This window comes from Phascolarctos cinereus, unplaced genomic scaffold, assembly GCF_003287225.1.
Source record: "Phascolarctos cinereus isolate Bilbo 61053 unplaced genomic scaffold, phaCin_HiC Scaffold_5;HRSCAF=322, whole genome shotgun sequence".
Taxonomy (NCBI): Eukaryota; Metazoa; Chordata; class Mammalia; order Diprotodontia; family Phascolarctidae; genus Phascolarctos; species Phascolarctos cinereus.
This window is the reverse complement of record NW_027555958.1, coordinates 377,462,714-377,481,233: the sequence shown is the minus strand read 5'-3', so window position 1 is coordinate 377,481,233 and position 18,520 is coordinate 377,462,714. Positions and strand designations below refer to the sequence as shown.

General features: G+C 45.3%; 1 protein-coding gene across 3 annotated transcripts in view; it reads left to right on the top strand.

Moving 5' to 3' along the window:
* Nucleotides 1-13,150, top strand: part of CNTN2 (contactin 2) — a 59,024-nt gene extending 45,874 nt beyond the window's left edge. For all 3 annotated transcript variants that reach the window (XM_021003129.2, XM_021003128.2, XM_021003130.2), the window contains 4 exons: nucleotides 3,404-3,590; nucleotides 3,921-4,033; nucleotides 6,971-7,139; nucleotides 8,059-13,150. In XM_021003129.2, coding sequence (XP_020858788.1) covers nucleotides 3,404-3,590; nucleotides 3,921-4,033; nucleotides 6,971-7,139; nucleotides 8,059-8,168 — 579 coding nt within the window. In that variant the 3' untranslated portion in view covers nucleotides 8,169-13,150. The remainder of the gene's footprint in view (nucleotides 1-3,403; nucleotides 3,591-3,920; nucleotides 4,034-6,970; nucleotides 7,140-8,058) is intronic.
* The last annotated feature ends 5,370 nt before the right edge of the window (nucleotides 13,151-18,520 follow it).

The following is an 18,520-nucleotide window of genomic DNA, read 5'->3' as shown; positions in this document are numbered from 1 at the left end:
CCTGAAATGGGCTACTATAGGCATTATTATCCCCATTTTACAGATAAGGGTACTGAGACTCAGAGAAGTTTAAGGGAATTGCCTAGAGTCATATAACTAGTAAATTTCAGGGACAGAATTCAAACCCAAGTCTTTCTGACTCCAAGTAGAACATTCTATCCACTGCCACTCTTCATTCAAGAGAAAAAGAATCAGGCAATAAATAATGCATGCCACTACCAAACCTCTCTGGTCTACTGTAATGGAAGAAGTCAAAAGAAGGAAGGCTTCAGCCTTTTTGGTAGGAAGGGTAGATCCCCTTTGAAGAACTGATAGCAAGGCATGATTTTGTTGTTCAGTTGTTTCAGTCATGTCCAACTTTTTGTGACCCCATTTGGAGTTTTCTTGGCAGAGATACAGGAGTGTTTTGCCATTTCCTTCTCCAGTTCATTTTACAAATGAGGAAACTGAGGTAAACAGGGTGAAGTGACTTGCCCAGGGTCACACAGCTAGTAGGTGTCTGAGGCCTGATTTGAACTCAGGTCTTCCTGACTCCAGGGCCGGTGCTCTATCCACTGTTACTTTCCATGAGATCACAGAGCCATTCAAATTTTGAACTTAATAGAGTTAATTACTCCATGATGTGGGTAAAGTAGACCTGAAGATATCCTAATAGTCATTTGCCCTTGGTTTGAAAATACAACAGGAGCACTGGCTTTTGAGTCAGGGGACAAGTTCAAGTCCTGGTTTTCTATCTTACTTGGCCTGGCACCTGAGACAAGTTCATCTCTGTGAGACCTCAGTTTCCTCATTTGTAAAATGGGTATAATAATTCCTACCCTACTTCCCTTACAAGACTGTTGTATGAGCCCCATGAGACAACAGATGTGAAAGCATCTTGCAAATGTAAGGGACTGTCATTTTTTCTCCGGCTTTCCCTTCCTGATTACTCAACAAGCATTTATTAAGCACCTCCTGTGTACCAGACACAGAGCTAAATACCGGGGATAGAAGAAAAAGCAAAAACAGTCACTGCCCTCAAGGAGCCTACGTTCTAATGGGGAGACCACACATATGCACACACATATATTTTTCCTATAGGTGTACATACACGTGTGTGTGTACACACACAAAATGACTACAAGTTAGGCGGAAGTAGCCTCAGAGGGGAGGGCACCAGCAGCCAGGGAAACAGGAAGGGCCTCCTCAGGAGGCGGCACTTAGAAGGAGGACATTCCAGATGTGAGGAGAGTCAGACCAAAAGCACAGGGACAAGAGGTGTCTTGTATAAGGAATATCAAGCAGGCCAGTATGGATGGATTGTAGACTTCAGAGGCGGAGGAGGGGGAGGAAGGAGGACTGGGAAGGCACAAAGGGGCCAGAAGACAGAGGAGCTGCTATTTGATCCTAAAGGTAATAGAAAGCCATTGGATTCTACCAAGTAGGGGGATGAGAAGGGAGGGAGGGCGGAATTAAGGATGGCACCAAGGTTGCAAACAGACAAAGATGGTGGTGGTGATATGGGACTGGAGGTCGGGAGAGGGACCAGATCTGGATAAATAGATCTGGTAATCATCAGAAGAGCTCAGAGAGAAAAGAGGAAAATGCCCTGGCAGAGCCTTTGCGGGGGGGGGGGGGGGACGGACACTATCTACAGTTAAGGAGTATGATATGGACCCAGAAAAGACAACCAAGGACAGGTAGGAGAGAAACCCAAAAGAGAAGAGAATATCTAGGAAGTAAAGAATGTGGTCAGTAGTGTTTGATGCTGTAGAAAAATCAAGAAGGATGAAACCAGGAAAAGGCTATTAGATATGGCAACTAAAAGATCATTGTTATCTTTAGGAAGAGTAGCTTCACTTGAATGATGTGATCAGAAGCCACATTACATAGTGTTTAGAAGAGAGGAAGTGGAGAGGAAGTGGAATCACCTACTGCCAAGACTTTAAGGAGTTCAGCCACAAAGGGGGACGGGAAGACATAGGACAATAACTATCAAGGATAGTCAGATTAAGTGCGGGCTTTTTAAGTTGGGGAAAACTTAAGTTTGTTTGAAGGCAGAAAAGAAGGATAGGGTACACGTATAGCCTATATCAGATTGCATGCCATCTTGGGGGAGGGGTGAGGGTGAGGAATTTAGAACTCAAAATCTTATAAAAGTGAATGTTGAAAACTAAAACTAAATAAATTAATAAAAAAGAAAGAAAAGAAGGATAGGGGAAGCTTGAAGATTAGCAGAAAATGAGAATGATTGTAGAGGCAATCTTTTGGAAAAGACAGGAGGGTATGGGAGTAAGAGTGTATGGAGAGGGGTAGGTGTTGGCAAGCAAAAGGATCGCCTGGCCACATCATTCAATAGTGGAGTGAATGAGGAGGTAGTAAGGGATGGTGTCAGAGGGGAGAAGGAGATCCAGCTGTATGTCCTCAAATTTCTAGGGGAAATATTAGATGAGGTCCTTAGCTGAGAAGGGATGGGGGAAAATGGAAGAAGAGGTTTGGAATAGCAGTTGTAGTGAATAGGATAGGAAATCAATTGAGAGGATGAGTGGGATTACTACAGGGAGAGTCCAGTAGGATTACTACAGTGCCTTAATACATTGAGAGTCCAGTTATTGATTAGTTACTTGCATCCAATCAACACCGTTTCATCATTTTCTCCAGTTCCATTTAATAATGTTCAATAGTAGGAGAGAAGATGAATAGTGAAAGTAATCCAACATTAGGATTTGGCAAGGCATGATCAGCAATAGGACAGGAACAAAGTTTTCAAGAATAGGGCATAGAGGTAAACGAGGGGTGGAGATCAGAATTGGGGAAGAGTGTAGCTAGAGCAAAGGAGATAGATGGCCTGGGATATTACAGAGGAATGGAGGAACTGAAGGTCATGGTGAGGACGAAGAGTGAGTTTAGGAGGAGTATGGAAAGATGGAAGAGATAGAAAGAAAAAAGATTATAAGATAAAGAGAGTTTAGAGTTCTTAAACTTGGAAGTGGGACACTTGTGAGTGATGGTAATGATAATTAGACAATATTAAAATGAGTTTGTGTATGCTGAGCACTACCCAAAGCTTGCTGAGTGTCAGGGGATAACTGGGATAATGGGATCATTGACAAGTATATCGTTGTCCTAGTTCGTGATATGAATGTGGCTCCTGAGAAACTCTTCCTGAAGAAAACCTCTCTGGGCCTCTGTTTGTTCATCTATAAAATGAGAGGGTGGGCTAGTTGATGTCTAAGATTCCTTCCTGCTCTGTGATTGTATGATTTCTTAAGACCCCTCTAATTTCATTAAATGAGGCTGAGTTTTAGTTGTCCATTTTCAAGGATGACCTGCAGTCACCCCCTGTTTCTGGGTCCCAGCTCCCAATCCCTGGCCAAAGCCACAAAGGAAAATGGGGATAAGCTGGGTGTTCTGGCTTCTGTAGATCCGCTACTGGAAAGATGGAGACAAAGAGGCAGCAGCTGACCGAGTGAGGACAGCAGGACTCGACACGAGTGCCCGGGTCACTGGCCTGCAACCCAATACCAAGTACCATGTGACAGTTCGGGCCTACAACAGGGCAGGCACTGGGCCTGCCAGCCCCTCTACCAATGCCACCACCATGAAGCCCCGTGAGTCCACAGTCAGAGCAATCACTTGGATGAGGGGACGGGGAGGGCCCATTCTCGCTAAGAAAGCCCTGCTGAGCACATAGGCACTGGTTCACAAGCTGGGGGAGGAAATAAGATATTAAACCAAAAGGAAATCAGCAACTGAGGCCTCCTCTTTCTTTTTATTTATTGTTTTTCCTAGACTTTGTTTCTCGGGGGGAGCCTCTGAGCATCTCTGGTGAAGGCAGGTGGTGGTGTCTCCTGTGCCCAGGGGAAGGGTGGCTGGGAGGGACAGTGCTGCCTTTCTCTGCTCCTATGACCCCTCGCTGTCCCTAACCCTTTCTGTTTCAGCTCCCAGACGACCTCCGAGTAATATCTCCTGGACACTCTCCAGTTCCAGCCTCAGTATTAAGTGGGACCCTGTCATCCCTCAACGAAATGAGTCTTCGGTCACCGGCTACAAGGTAAGTACTCTGCCAGGAAACCCCTAAAATAGGAATGGAAAGTAGCAGCTACTTTGTGCTTCCCCTAATGACCAGAAGCTATCTCATGCAGGAAGAGGGGTCTGGGAATATTTACTGATTCTAACAGTCAGGAGAAACCGAAATGGATCACTAGGGAACATAGTGAAAATGCATTAGAAAAGGAATCTCAAAGTAACTGAAGGGTGTGGTGTGGTCAGGAGCTAGAGGCCGGCAGATGGACTAGCTAAGCCCCAGATGTTCCCAGCTGTCCTAAGAGTTCTGGCATGTGCTTAATCACTGATAATTCTTTTCACTTAGTTCTTCCAGTGGGCGGGTGCTAGGAGCAATCAATCAACCAAGTATTTATTAAGCACCTACTATGTGCCAGGCCCTGGGGTATAAGTACAAAGAAAGAAACAATCTCTACTGGTAAGGAACTTGCATTCTAATGAGTGAGACAAGTACATATAAAAATATACAGCATCAGTACAAAGCGAAGGAATACAGAGACAAAGAGTTAAAAGCAAGATAATTGAGGAGGGAGGGCACTGACATTTGGGAGAACTCAAAAGAGTATGGGCTCAGACAATGATGCTTCAAGAAAGAGGACTGCGAGGTGGAGGCAAGGACAGACTGCATTCTGGGAATATGGGATGGCCAGTGCAGAGGATGGGAGATGGCGTGCCATGGGTGAGGAAGAAATAGAAGGCCTGTCTGGCCGGACCACAGAGTGCAGGACAGGGAGTAGAGGTTGGGCCAGCTTGCGAAGGGCTTTGAAAGCTCAACAGAGGATTGTCTATGAGAGAGGGTAGGAAGCTACTCGAGTTGATTGAGTCAGGGAGTTACTTGGTGAGAGACAGAGACAGAGAGAGAGACAGAGAGACAGAGAGAGACAGAGACAGAGAGAGACAGAGACAGAGAGAGACACAGAGAGAGAGAGAAGACACAGAGACAGAAACAAAGAGAAACAGAGACAGAGGACAGAGACAGAGAAACAGAGAGACAACAAAGTGTGTGTGTGTGTGTGTGTGTGTGTGTGTGTGTGTGTGTGTATTCCTCTGTATCATATAGGTAGGAAGGAAGGAAGCATTGATTAAGTACTTACTATACACCAGGCACTATGCTAAGGACTAGGGATGCAAATACAAGTGAAAAAGAAAGACAATCTCTGCCTTCAGGAGATTACATTTTAATGAGAGAAGACAACATACAAAAATTTTCTTCCACAAAATGACTAATATGGAAATATTTCACATGATTGCACACGTATCACTTATGTCAGATTGCTTACTGTCTCAGGAAAGGAATGTGGGAGAGGGAGGGATAGAACTTGAAACTCAAAACTTAAAAGAATGCAAAAGGATGCTTGTAAATGTAATTGGGGAAAACAAAATATTATTTTTGTAAAATCAGCTGAAAGGTAGGAGGGAGAGGGGATGAAAGCAAAGCCAACAAGAATAAGCAGGGAGGGGGGAGTAGAAATGAAGGTAAAGTAGAAATAAAGAAATATATATATACATATATACTAGATGTATATAAAGTCTTCATTATACATTCATATATACACATGTACATAATATACACATAATGGCATTTATTAACACTTTAAGGTTTTTGAAGTACTTTACAAATGTTAATCTTATTTGAGCCTCACAACAATTCTGTGAAGCAGATGCTATTATTATCTCCATTTTACAGATGAGGAAACAGAGGTAGAGGGTGAAGTGTCTTGACTAAGGTCACACAACTAGTGCGTGAGACTAGCTTTGAGCTCATGCCTTCCCAACTCCACGACCTGCACTCTTATTTACCAAGCTACCTGTCTACCATTCACTGGCTAGAAGAGTCATGAGATTCTAAAACATATCACTACAGAACATACTGAAAATGCAAAGTTATTCCTAACAATTCCTGATATTCTGAGCTGTCCAAAAGAGGGATAGGCTGGCTTGAGAGATATAGCTAGAAACCCATTGCTGGAGGTCTTTAAAAAAAGGCTGAATGCCCCTTCATGGCCAGGGATAGTGTAGGGAAGTTCCTATTTCAGGTAGGGATAGGGAGAGGTGACACCTGAAATCTCTTCCACACCTCTTTGAGTGACCAGTGAGGAGTGGCCCATCTAAGAAGAAGCCAGTCTTCATTGGGGAGAGAAGAAACATTCAGAACTTGGGGCCCCAGAAAAGAGAAAGGGTATCAATAAATACATGGGAAAGCCCATCCTTCCTACTTTTTCCTTTTGCATTTTCATTATGTTTCCCCAGTGATACATTTTAGTATCTCATTACTATTATAGCCAATAAATGTTAGGTAGGTGGTACATCGGATAGAGAGTTCTGGGCCTACGGTCAGAAAGACTTGAATTAAAATCCAGCCTCAGACGCTTGTTATGTCCCTAGGCAAGTCACTTAATCTCTTCCTGCCTCAGTTTCCCCATCAGTAAAATGGGGATAATAATAGCACTCACTTCTCTGAGTTGTTGAAGATCAAATGAGATAACATTTGTAAAGTGCTTTGAAAGCCTTAGAGTTCTCTAAATAAATGCTAGTAATTACTATTATTTAATTTTCCTGAGGCCTAACCCAAACACCTCTTGCTGTACTGGTCGTCAGTAGAGGCAAGATAAGCTGCTTTTCAGGGGCCAGCCAGGTGGGTCAGTGGATAGAGCACTGACCCTGGATTCAGGAGGACCTGAATTCAAATCTGGCCTCAGATACATAACACTTTCTAGCTGTGTGACCCTGAGCAAGTCATTTAACCCCATTGCCTAGCCAAAAAAAAAAAAAAAGATAAGCTGCTTTTCAGAGAGCAAAGGTCCCAGGGCCTTATGGGAATGCAGAGGCCACAGCCCCAGTGGAACTCTCTCTCCAGAGGCCAGCTCTCATGGAAGCCAGAGAGCATAGCCCAGGAGCAAATACCTACTGGAGGTCTTTCTACCAGATGCTGTACCGAAATGACTTGCACTCAGCCCCCATACTTCATTTGGCCAACAAGAACTGGATTGAGATCTCCGTCCCTGAGGACTCCAACCATGCTCTAGTGCAGATTCGGGCCACGGGACCGGGAGGTGACGGGATCCCAGCTGAGGTTCACATCGTGAGGAATGGAGGTGCTGCTTCCCACTTTTCTCCCTTCTTCCCACACGTTTCTTCCTTCAGTTCCTCTGCCCATCAGAGCTGAGGCCAGCCCAGTCTACACAACCAAGGAGTGTGTATGTGAGGCTGGCCAGCCCAGCCTTGTCTCCCACTAGGGAGAGAGAAAGCAGGCCCAGTTGGCCCATGCCTGTCATTTTTTGCCCTCTGCTAAGCAGCTCAAGCCTTTTCTCCCCTGTCTCCCCCCTCAAAAAATAATAAAATATCCTGAGACTCAGTGATATATAAGGCTTCCCATTTTACAGAGCAAGAAAGTAGAAGTCCACACCATTTACTGGCACAGTGCTAGACCTGCCACAAACTGGCCATAATTCCTTACCTCCTCTGGGCCTCATTTTGTCATCTTTAAAATGAAAAGGGCTAGACAAAATTATCTCTAAGGTGCCTTCAGGCTCTAAAATTCTAGTATTCACAGATAGAAAGCTGTAAGTACCACCCAGACGTTTCAATACCCAGTCCTGTCTGCAAGTTTAGACAGACTCTCCTAAGAAAAATAATAGCCTCTATTGGAACTTTCCAAATATTGGAGCTTTCTAGTCAGAAAACCTCTGGTCCTTATAACCAGAATCCTAGATAGAGCATTATTAATTAATTAATAGTTAACATTATTAATATGTCCACTTTTCAGAAAAGAAGACTGAGGGTTAGAGGAGTTGAGATCTGCCCATAGTGACATAGTAATTAGGGAAGCCAAGATTGGAGCCTGGGTCTGCTCAGTCCAAGTCCAATGTACTACTACTGAAACAGGGCTTTTTCCAGACTACTTCTAGGTCTGGTCACATTCTGGGAGAATGTCACCCTGACCCAACGTGGTAGGAATCTTGGAAAGCCCACATCCCTTTTGGTTCACCAAACATTTCTATCTGCTGCTTTCAGGCACGAGTATGATGGTGGAGAACTCAGCAGCCTGTCTGGCCCCGCGTCTGGGCACCATCCTCTCCCATTCCCTGGTGATGTTGGCCCTCCTTGGCTACTTGGAGCTCTGATCCTGGCCTCCTGGTCCCTGCCCCCACCCCAGACCTGGACAACAGGACAGATACCTCGGGATGAACAGAGCCAGCTGGCCCCTGGCACACTCTCCCGATGCTAAGGACCTCAACAATTATATTCCCAAGAGGATTGGTTTAAACAGCAACTTTAAACAATACCCTTTTTCTTAGGAGGTAGGACATTTTGTATTGCCAGGGACTGGAACCCAAGAAAGGATTTTTTCCCTCTTTATAACCAGGAGGAAACAGGCACAAAAATCCATGAAAAATAGTGAGCCCAGTATCCTCGTGACCCACTGTCACTGGGGTTTCTGGATGGAAAGAACTAAATGGACATAAGGATGGGGAGTTTTAATATGTGTTCTTTGGACCAATAGAGATGGCACCCTTTAGGGACCCTGGGTATATCTGGATCCTGCTTCCTAGAAGCAGAGGGGTTCAGACACGCCCAGACCCCTTGATACAGCCAAGATGGATCTAGGGCTGGAGAAGCGGGACTGGAAAGCCTGATGCAGACATTCCTCAGCCAAAGGAGGGGGACAGCAGCAGGGCCAAGGACTGCTCACCCCCAGCCTATGGGGGGAAGGGCTTAATACCACCTTTGGCATTTCCTCATCTTTCCGGGCAGCTAAGAGAAAGAACTGAAAATCCCCCAATTCTAAGAACTGCAGAATCCAAAGGGGGTTCCCAGTTACGAGGGGGGAGACGGAGGCAGGAAGAAGACGTTCAAAACTGACCAAAGGTTGCGGCTGCTGGGAGAATGATCTCAGCCAAAAGGCAACCCCAGATTAAAATGAAGCTGCCCCTGGGGTCAAGACACCCCAGCTATTACATTCGTGAGTCCATACAGACAAAGCAAACAGGCTGGGCTTGAGAAGATTGCATGACCAAGGGCTCCATCTTGGGGAAGTGCCCACCCCGTATCCTGTTCCAGGAGTGGGCTCCGGAGCCTGACAATTCTGCCTCAGCTTCCTCCCCTTCTCTTTCTCCCAGTAAATCCTAAGGACCTTTCTTCTAAATATTTAGTTTCCTGGAAGGATCTTTTCCTCTTCCCTTTCTTCTGTTGGGCCCAGAGCTCTAGCCAGGAGGTTTTTGGAAGAATCAGCTTTCAGTATTCTAGAGTCGGGAGTCAAACTGATGGGTGCGAGGGATGTATGTCGGAAGTCACTTTGCCAGGCATGTCCTGGACTGAGCAGACCCAGACTTTCTGTTGCCTTGGAGTGAGTGAGGCCAAAATCAAAAGGGAGTGCTCCAGGGAGTGTCAGGAATAGGCTGCAGCCTAATGAGTGGAAGGAGAAGAGCAGGTTTAACTCCTCTGGGCCTCAGTTTCCCCATCTGTAATAAGAGGAGTTTGAATTAGATGACCTCTAAAGTCTCCAGCCACAACTGGGGCTGCAACAATTTCAAAAATCTGGTTAATGGGGAAAGGGTCGTTGAGGGGAATGGTTGGTACCTTTTCTGAAGCTCCCAGCTAGGGCCCAGCAACTGGGTCCCCAGTCACTCAGGGAGCTACTTCAGCCTCCCTACCCCTGCCTGTATGAGCACATCCATAAGGACATCCTGGTCTATAATCCTCTAATGTAGACCTGCTTTCAAGCCAGCCATCCTTCCTTCCCTTCCCTTCCCTTCCCTCACCCTCTCCTCTGAGGTCAGCTAAGAAAGGGGCCCAGTACCAAGACACTGATTTGGCCCAGCCCAGCCATACCCCCACACCTCTCCCTGACCCACAGGGTCTGCCATTTTGGAGGTCACAGGCCTCACTGAGGCTCACTCACTGTGGCCCGTTTTCTCTGAGGGTTTGTATCTATTCTGTAGCTATTACAGTGAAATTTCTATTTTAGTATCATTTTTATATATTTTTAGGTCCTGCTCTATTTTCAGGGCAGGTCTGCATTCCTTCTGCTAATGATAGCTTTCTTTTGGTGAACTCACCCCGCCCTGTTCCTTGAGAGGCAGGCAGAATTAGTGGACAATCTGATGTCCCTCCCTCCCCATCGCCCCCTCACCTCACCTACCAATGTGGTAGGATTGTGGGTTTCAGATCAGCTGAAAGGGAGGTGGAAGAAGCCTCTATATGGTTTATCAACTGAGAGCAGGGGTAGCCACCCTCCTGAATGGATACTTCCCGCCTCCCAATCATCTGGGTGACTTTTGGCTTTCATCTCTCCCTCAGAAAAAGAGGAGCTGGAGGCAAGATGTTTGCTTGGGGACTGGAGAGAGCTTGAGGTGGGGGGCTGCCTCCCATATGCAGACCAGGGTTCGTTTCTCCCTCTCTTCTCTCATTGGCCATAGGAACTGTGGCATAGGAAGCCAGACGGAAACAGCCCTCAAGCGACAGGCAAAGATGAGCAGGGGCTTTTCGACCCAGGAATCAGCTGGGCTCTCAGGCTGAAGGTTGAAATGCGGGGGGCCTGCCCCAGGCAAGCAGCTCTGAAACCCCCCTCCTTAAGGAGGCCTTGGAGAAGAGGGAAGCAGTGTGGGGCAGAACTGTTACCTTGTGTGTGTGTGTGTGTATATGTATATTGACTGTTTGGGGGCTCATCCCAGGAAAACCTCACCATGTCTAAAGTAAGAGACCAGGTGAGTCCCCAAGATCGGACCTTTGCCTTCAGCATACCATACCTCTGAAGGCCTGGGGAGCAATGGGGAACTTTTGGGAAGGGATTTAAACCAAGCAAAGGAGGCCAAGGAAATCGGCTGGGACACAGAGGGACATGGAGACTGTCGTGGGCAGATGCAGGGTGGACTGTTGCCTCGGGTGCTGGAACAGGTGGCCAAGGCAGGTTACTGGACTCTTCATTCATTGGGGGCCCTACAAAATGGGATGGCTTGTAATGGATCTTCCCAAGAGTCATTGGAGTCCCTTCCTGACCAAGGGGCTTCTGATCATTTGCCTCCAAGGAATCCGTCGGTAGTTTCTACCCAAGCAGTCTGGGAGGGACAGATCTAGGGAGCGGTGCCTTTTAGCTCCCCCTGGCTCAGATTTCCACAACCCCCAGCCCTAGCTCTGTTCCATGTCAGAAGTTTCCCCTCCCCCCAGCATTTGCAGCCCTGGAAGAGGAGACAAAAAAAATACAGGTGCTTTTTTTTCTTCTTCTTCTTCTTCTTTTTTTTTTTGTCACCCGGCTTGCAGTTTGCCCATCCAAGTGCCTTGTGGTCTGGGAAATAGGGGTTTTTCTCTCTCTGATTCCCCTACCACTTGCAAAGACTTCTCCAAGGAGAGTGCTTGGGGAAGGGAGGGTGCCATAGGAGTGGATTTCAGCTGTGTGCATTTGGCCAAGAAAGGTAGGTACCCTTCTGCCTCTGCTGGTTTCCTTGTTGCTTTAACATTCCAGATGTTACCTCCCTCTCCTTAGGAGTGGGGGACAGCTCTCTCCAGGTGTGCGTTTAAGAAACTTAGGGGAAGGGAGAGGGACTTGTATTTCTCTACCTATCTGGAGACCTTCAGAACCAGGGCTTCGGGGATGCAGAGAGCACCTGTTCGTTGGGCTGTTCTTTGATTTCGGAAAGGTTGGAATGGTGAGAACAGTACCTGTAGTCTGCTTTCTTCAGTTCTACAAACTCAGGGGTGAGCTTCTATGTGTGATCAATCTGTCTAGCTGGCTAGGTGGGCTCTCTAGCAAAGAAACAGCAGGAGGGACCCAGGATGGACAACAGGAACATTGCTGGACCCTGGAATAATGTCTGAGGGAAGATATGGAATCCTCCTACTCCAGAGACCTTTAGGAAAGAAGATGCTAATATGGTCAAGCCCTGCTTGGGAGCTGGCAATGTCGTCCTCTCAATGTCTCCTTCAGATTGAGGATCCAGTGATTCCCACAGCCAGACCCCCTGGTTTGACACTGAGCTTGAGCAGGCTAAGGCAGGCTTTTGATTCCTGTCATCTCTTCCCCAGCTACGAGGACTCTCCCCACCTCCCACCTCCTACTCTCCCCATTGTTTCTTTTTTTTTCATTACTTTCCCTCCCTCCCTCTTCTTTGCCTTCTCCTTCTTCCTCTTCCCACCTGTCATTTCTCTTTCCCTCCTTTTCACCATCTCCCCATTCCCTCTCCTTCCTCTTTCTACGTCATTTACCCTTCTCTCTTTCCACCAATCTCCCAATCCCTCCTCCCCATTTCCACCCTCTCTTCCCCCTCCTTGGTGTTCTCTGCCCTCCTTCCCCCCACACACATACTTTGCTTCTCAGGCCCAGGATATCCAAAGCTGTTCATCATCTGGCAACATCACTTCACAGTGGTGTTAACATTCTCTAACCTGGGCCAGATCCCGCCTCATAAGACAACCTTTCCCTGATCATGGAGGAGGTTCTTTGTTGAGAGTTCCATTCCCTAAAGGAACACAGGTACTGCAATGATGCATCAGATCTATGTGTGCATTTAACCCATTATTTTGTTAGTAACAGAGGCCCCCGAGGGAGAACAGGGTTGTCTTCCCTGCCTTAAAAGGGAGGGCAACCCAAAAGAGCTCACATCTCCTCACTTTGGAAATAGGGTATCTACTAGCTGGGAGGGAGTCTCAAGCACTTGTACATACGGCATTATTGGAAAGAGAAGAGGGCTGTGTGTTATGTCCTTCCCTCTCGGGGCTGGACATACACCTTTCTGTTTCAGGGCTGTCTGGAAAGAGCCAGGGAGGAAATGAATAGGTCTAAGAATCTTTTACTGAGTCCTAGACAGCCTGAGGGGGAAATGAGGCATTCAGAGCCCAAGTCTGGGTGGCTCTGGGTCTCAGCCCCCAAGTTACCTGTACTCCTTACCTGGACAGAGCCCACTTTCCAGCAGGGAATACCCTATATAGAGCTCTCTGCAGGACAGGGGCAGTGACTTCTTCTGGTCTATTTAATTGTATGGTATTTTTCTGTTTAAGTGGGGGCCCCTCCCACTGCACCACTGTGTGTCTCTCCTATTGACTGTAATGAAAGTTATTTATTGATTCTGTTAGCAGACAGTTCTTAAAATAAAGATCGATCCTCAACCTGTTTGGCAGCTACTAGCTACCACTGTGAGTGCTTTTTTGTCTTTGCCTGTGGATGTAGCTGAAGCATCAATAGTGCCCCAATGAGGCCTCTGCGATGCCAACTTTACTGTTGGAGTTGCATGCGGGAGAACTGGGTTCAGACCCCAGTGCCAACACTTCATGTGTGACCTTGGGCAGCCAGATGGCAAAGTGGATAGAGTGCCAGACTTGAAATAAGAAAGACCTGGGTTCAGATGCTGCCTCAGACACTACACTAGCTGTATCACCCTGGGTGAGTCACTTAACCTCTTTCAGGCTCAGTTTTCCTATCTGTAAAATGTGGATAAATAATGGCACCAACCTCCTAGGATTATTGGAAGGATTGAATCTCAAATCCCAAATAAATGCTAGGTATCTATTATTATTATTGTTATCATCATCATCATCACAACCTCTCAGAAGCTCGATTTACTTACTTAAAATGGGAAATGTTATACTTAGGTATCTCCCAAAGCTTTTGTAAGGCAACCATTATTTTAAGTGTTATATCTGATACCTCCACACTCCCACCCCCTTGAAGTCTAGTCCTGAGGTCCCTACACTGGGCTTTGTCTCATTCAGGGCACTGCTTCTCTGTCATAGGAGGAAACTTACCCCAAGGGGTTTGGAGAGGGGCAACTAGGAGACATGAATCTGCTAGTTACTTCTGGTTCTCTGCAACTAGAAGCCAATGAAAGATTTAGCCTGGCAAAAGTCTGTATTTTTCCAGCTATTACATAAAGGCCCAATTCTTACGCAGGTCTGTGAGTGGCTAATGTTTTCAGTTCAGAGCCAAGCAGTCTCCCTAACTGGAAAAAAAAAAAAGACAGTGCCTTGGGGGCTGAGGAGAAGGGAGAAACCAATGTCAGAATTCTTGGGGAGTAGAAGGGACTCTTAACCCTGCTGCTCGAGCTATTTCAGTGCCTTCCTCAATTTTCTTCACCTCCATCTCCTGAAGCCTGGGGCCCTGCTTAGCTTCACAAAATTGGGCCAGTGGTAGGGAACCCACTTCAGGGTCTAAGCCTTCATCTCCTCTCTTTTGCATCAAAGCCAGGGGAACCAGGACAGACTGTCTTCTCCATCAACACTCCAGAGGCAGATTAAGTGTGTGTGTTCAGAGGTGGAATTAGATGTTGATTACAGATCAGGGCTTTTTTTTTTTTTACCTCTTGCCTACTCTGTCATTGACTTGAACATTTATTAGTAATAAATTGCTATATTATGTTAAATATTAAATAAATTATTATATTACTAAATTTAAAATTAGTAACAAATAAATAGACAAATAAATTATTGGTAATAAATAGCTAGTTGTCATAGTGGACAGAGCTCTGGCCCTAGCCTCAGACTCTTACTAGCTGCTTGACCCTGGGCAAGTCATTTAATCTCCACCTGCCTCAACTTCCTCATCAGCAAAATAGGGATAATAATAATACCTAACTCTCAGGGTTGTTGTAAAGATCAAATGAAATGCAAACTTTGAAGTACTGCATGAATTCTAGCCATTATTATTACATAGCAACTCAAGTTTCACAAAGTGCTTTACATGTATTTTTTCATTGATCCTCACAATAGCCCTGTAAGTTAAGTGTTGTTCTTATTATCTCCATTTGACGGTTAGGGAAACTGAATGTGAGAGCAGTTATGCCAAGGGTCACACAGTAAGTGTTTTAGGATTTGAATTCAGGTCTTCCTGACTACAAGTCCCATGTTCTATCTATTAGGTAACCTAGCTGCCTCAAATTAAATCACTTAACCTCTCCACTGGTTTAATGGAAAGAAAATCCCTGTTCCCCTTTCTTCTTCCCCACCCTTTTCCTTTTCAGAGGCTGATTGAGGATGTTGAAAATGTCAAAGACTCACAGAGTTAGTACAATACTTTTTTTTTTAACAGATGCTATAACTGAGACATGGAGAAGAAACTTTGCTGACCATTATCACATGCCAAGCCTTGTGCTATATTCTGGGAGGGTATAATATATAAAGATATAATATATACATATATATATATATATAAAATACATATATAATATATAAAGATGTAATATATATTATACATATATTATATATAAAGATATAATATAGATATAATAATGTCTTTATTAAAGATAAAGATGCAACAGTCCCTGCTCACATAAAGCTTAGATTCCATCAAGAGAGCAACATATACATATATAGGCATAAAAGAAGTATGAGCTAATTTTTTTTAGGGTGATGGCATTCACAGCATGGGGAGGAGTCAGGAAAGTCCTCACTTAGAAGATGGAATTTCAGCTGAGACAAGAGATTCTAAGAGGTTGAGGTGAGGCAAGTATCCCAAAGGCTTTGTGCAAAGGAACCAGGATAGATGATGGAGTGTGTTGCATGAGACACAGCAAGAAAGCCGATTAGAGGGATAAAGATGAAGGGGAAGTAATATAGAATAAAGTCTGAAAGGACAGAGCCAGGTGGCAAGAGGCTTTAAGTGCCTATGTAACCCTGGACAAGTCACTTAACTTCTCAGCCTCAGCTTCTGCATCTGTAAAATTAGGGGCTTGTCTTGATAGCCTCTAAAGTCCCTTCCAGTTCTAAATCTGTGACCCCACGTAAAAGGTGGTGGTGCCCTAGAACAGAAATAGGGACGTTCTGAAGAGGAATATCCATGGGGAAAGAGGGATTCTTTTTTTGGACGTGTTGAGCTGGAGATGCCTACAGGCCATCCATTCTGAAAGATTTGTGATGTGGTATTGGAGCTCAGGAATGAGATGATGATTGGAAAAGATGGAAAGAGAGAGAGAGAGAGAGAGAGAGAGAGAGAGAGAGAGAGAGAGAGAGAGAGAGAGAGAGAGATAAATGATAGGCAGATAAATAGATAATAGATAATGATAGGCATATACATATAGAGATGATAGATGGACAGACAGATAATGATAGGCATATGTATACATATAGAGATAACAGGCTGACAGATAGATGATAGATAGATGAATGATGATAATTAGGCATATACATACATATAGAGATGATAGAGACAGATAGATAATCTGGAAGTCATCTTCATGGAGAATATTAAATCCTTGGGAGCTGATGAGGTCACTGAGAGTGTTAAAGGAAGAGCACCCAGAGCAGAGTCTTGGGGTGCACCCACAGGGCATGCGATATGGATGATGAGCCTGCAAAGGAAACTAAGAAATGGCCAGATGGGGAAGAGAACCAAGAGAGAGCAGTGCTATAACCTAGACAAAGAGCAACCAGGAGGAAAAGGCAGTCGACAGCGTCAAAGAGGGCAGAGAGATCAATCAATCAATCAATCAATATTTATTAATCATTACTGTGTATCAGGCACTGTGCTGAATGCTGGAGATAAAGAAAAGTGAAAGATAGCCCCACCTTTCAAAGAGCCCACAGCCTAATGGTATAGCTAATGGATTAGGCAGGGTCTAATGACCGAAACAACATGTTAACATTTATATACAAATAAGCTATATCTGGGATAAGAGGGGAATCAACCGAAGGAAGGAGCTAGAATTAAGGTGATTGGGAACAGTTTCCTATAGAAGGTGGGGTTTTAGCTGGAACTTGAAGGAAGCCAGGAGACAAGGAGGGAAAGCCTTCCAGGCATGGTGGACACCCGTGAAAATGTCTGGAGTCAGGAGATGTAGCCTCTTTTTTTATGAAGGATAGCAAGAAAGCCAGTTTTGCTAGATAGCAGAGTTTGTGGGTGGGTGTAAGATGTCATTTATTGTTGTCCTTTGTACTCAAAGAAGACCAAAATGACATCATGATGCCAGGGTCAATGTACAGTGTGTCCAGCTGTATGTGGCTGCTCAGACTAAGATGAGGCTCTGTAAGAAGATTAGAAAAGTAGGAAGGAGAGGCAGCTAGGTGGCACAGTGAATAGAGCTCTGGCCTTAGAGTCAGGAGGACCTGAGTTCAAATGTGATCTTAGATACATAACACTTACTAGCTGTGTGACCCTGAGCAAGTCACTTAACCTCAATTACCAAAGCAAAAAGAAAAAAAAAAGAAAAGTAGGAAGGTCCAGATTATGAAGGGCTTTGAGTGCTAGAGTGTTTTATGTTTGATCCTAGAGGTGATAGGGAGCCAATGAAGTTCATTGAGTAGGAGGGTGACACGGATCAGGCCTGCACTTTAGAAAGATCACTTTGCTGAATGGAGGATGGCCTGGAGTGAGGAGAGGCTTGTGGCAGGCATACCAACCAGAAGGCTATTGCAACAGTCCAGGCATGAGGTGATAAGGGCCTGTGCCGGGCCAGTGGAAGTGCCAAAGGAGAGAAGGAGGTGTGTTCAAGAGATGTTACACATGTAAAATCCACAGGCCTTGGCAACAGATTGGGAAGGGTTGAGAGTGGAGTGAGCCTGGGTGACTGTAATAGGGAAGCTATGGAGAAGACAGGATTGGGGGGAAAGTGATGAATTCAGTTTTGGATACGATGAGTCTAAGATGTCTACGGAATGTCCAGCGCCAGATGTCCAGCTGGAGATTGGCAGGGAGATTAGGGCTGGATAACTAAACTTGAGAATCATCGGCACAGAGATGACAATCGCATCCATGGAAGCCAAGATCACTGAGTGAAAAACAGCACAGGCTGAGGAGGATAAGGTCATTATAAGTGGTAGAACAGGGACTAGAACTCAGTTCTCCTACCTCCTGACCCCGGGCACCAGGCCACTTTTCCCTTAGAATTCAAGAATACTTGGAACTCTTGAGAAGCTACAAGTCAGGCCCTCCAGCCCTTTCCTTGAAATGTAATAAGGGGCTGTCACTTTCTCATTCATTAGATTTTCCTAGACTGAACTACTATAATTTGATATTAAGCTCATCCTTCCTGAGGCAGGTGGAGATGGTGGGTCGGTAGGTTGGATAATAATGGAGGTTTAAAGTTTATCTTTCATCAAGGACGTTACCATATTTCTGACCTTCAGGCCAGGGCTCATTCTTCTCTAGGCTTGGAATGAGATCATAAGACTGCCTCTTCCTCCAAGATTAGCAAGAGAAATCTGTGTGGGAGAAATATAATTCACTTATTAGAATTAGCCCAGCCTCTGGCCATCCAGAGGCCTGCCTCCTCTCCCCTCATGGCTCTACAATCCAATTACCTTCGGGAGAGACATTGGATTTTTGAGTGCCTTGTTAACAATGGATTCCAAATGGATTGAGATGGGTACTGCACTACCCTCAAGGGCTATGCCTGCTTAAAAAAAAAAAAGTCAATATATTTGTTCTCTTATAGCAGCACAAGACTTTTTCTGGCTAAAAAAAGTTAGAGCTACAGGGATTAAGTAGTTGGGGAATGCAAACCAAGGAAATTTGAATGGCCAGAGGAAGTGTTTGCCCTTGGGCGAAAATTCA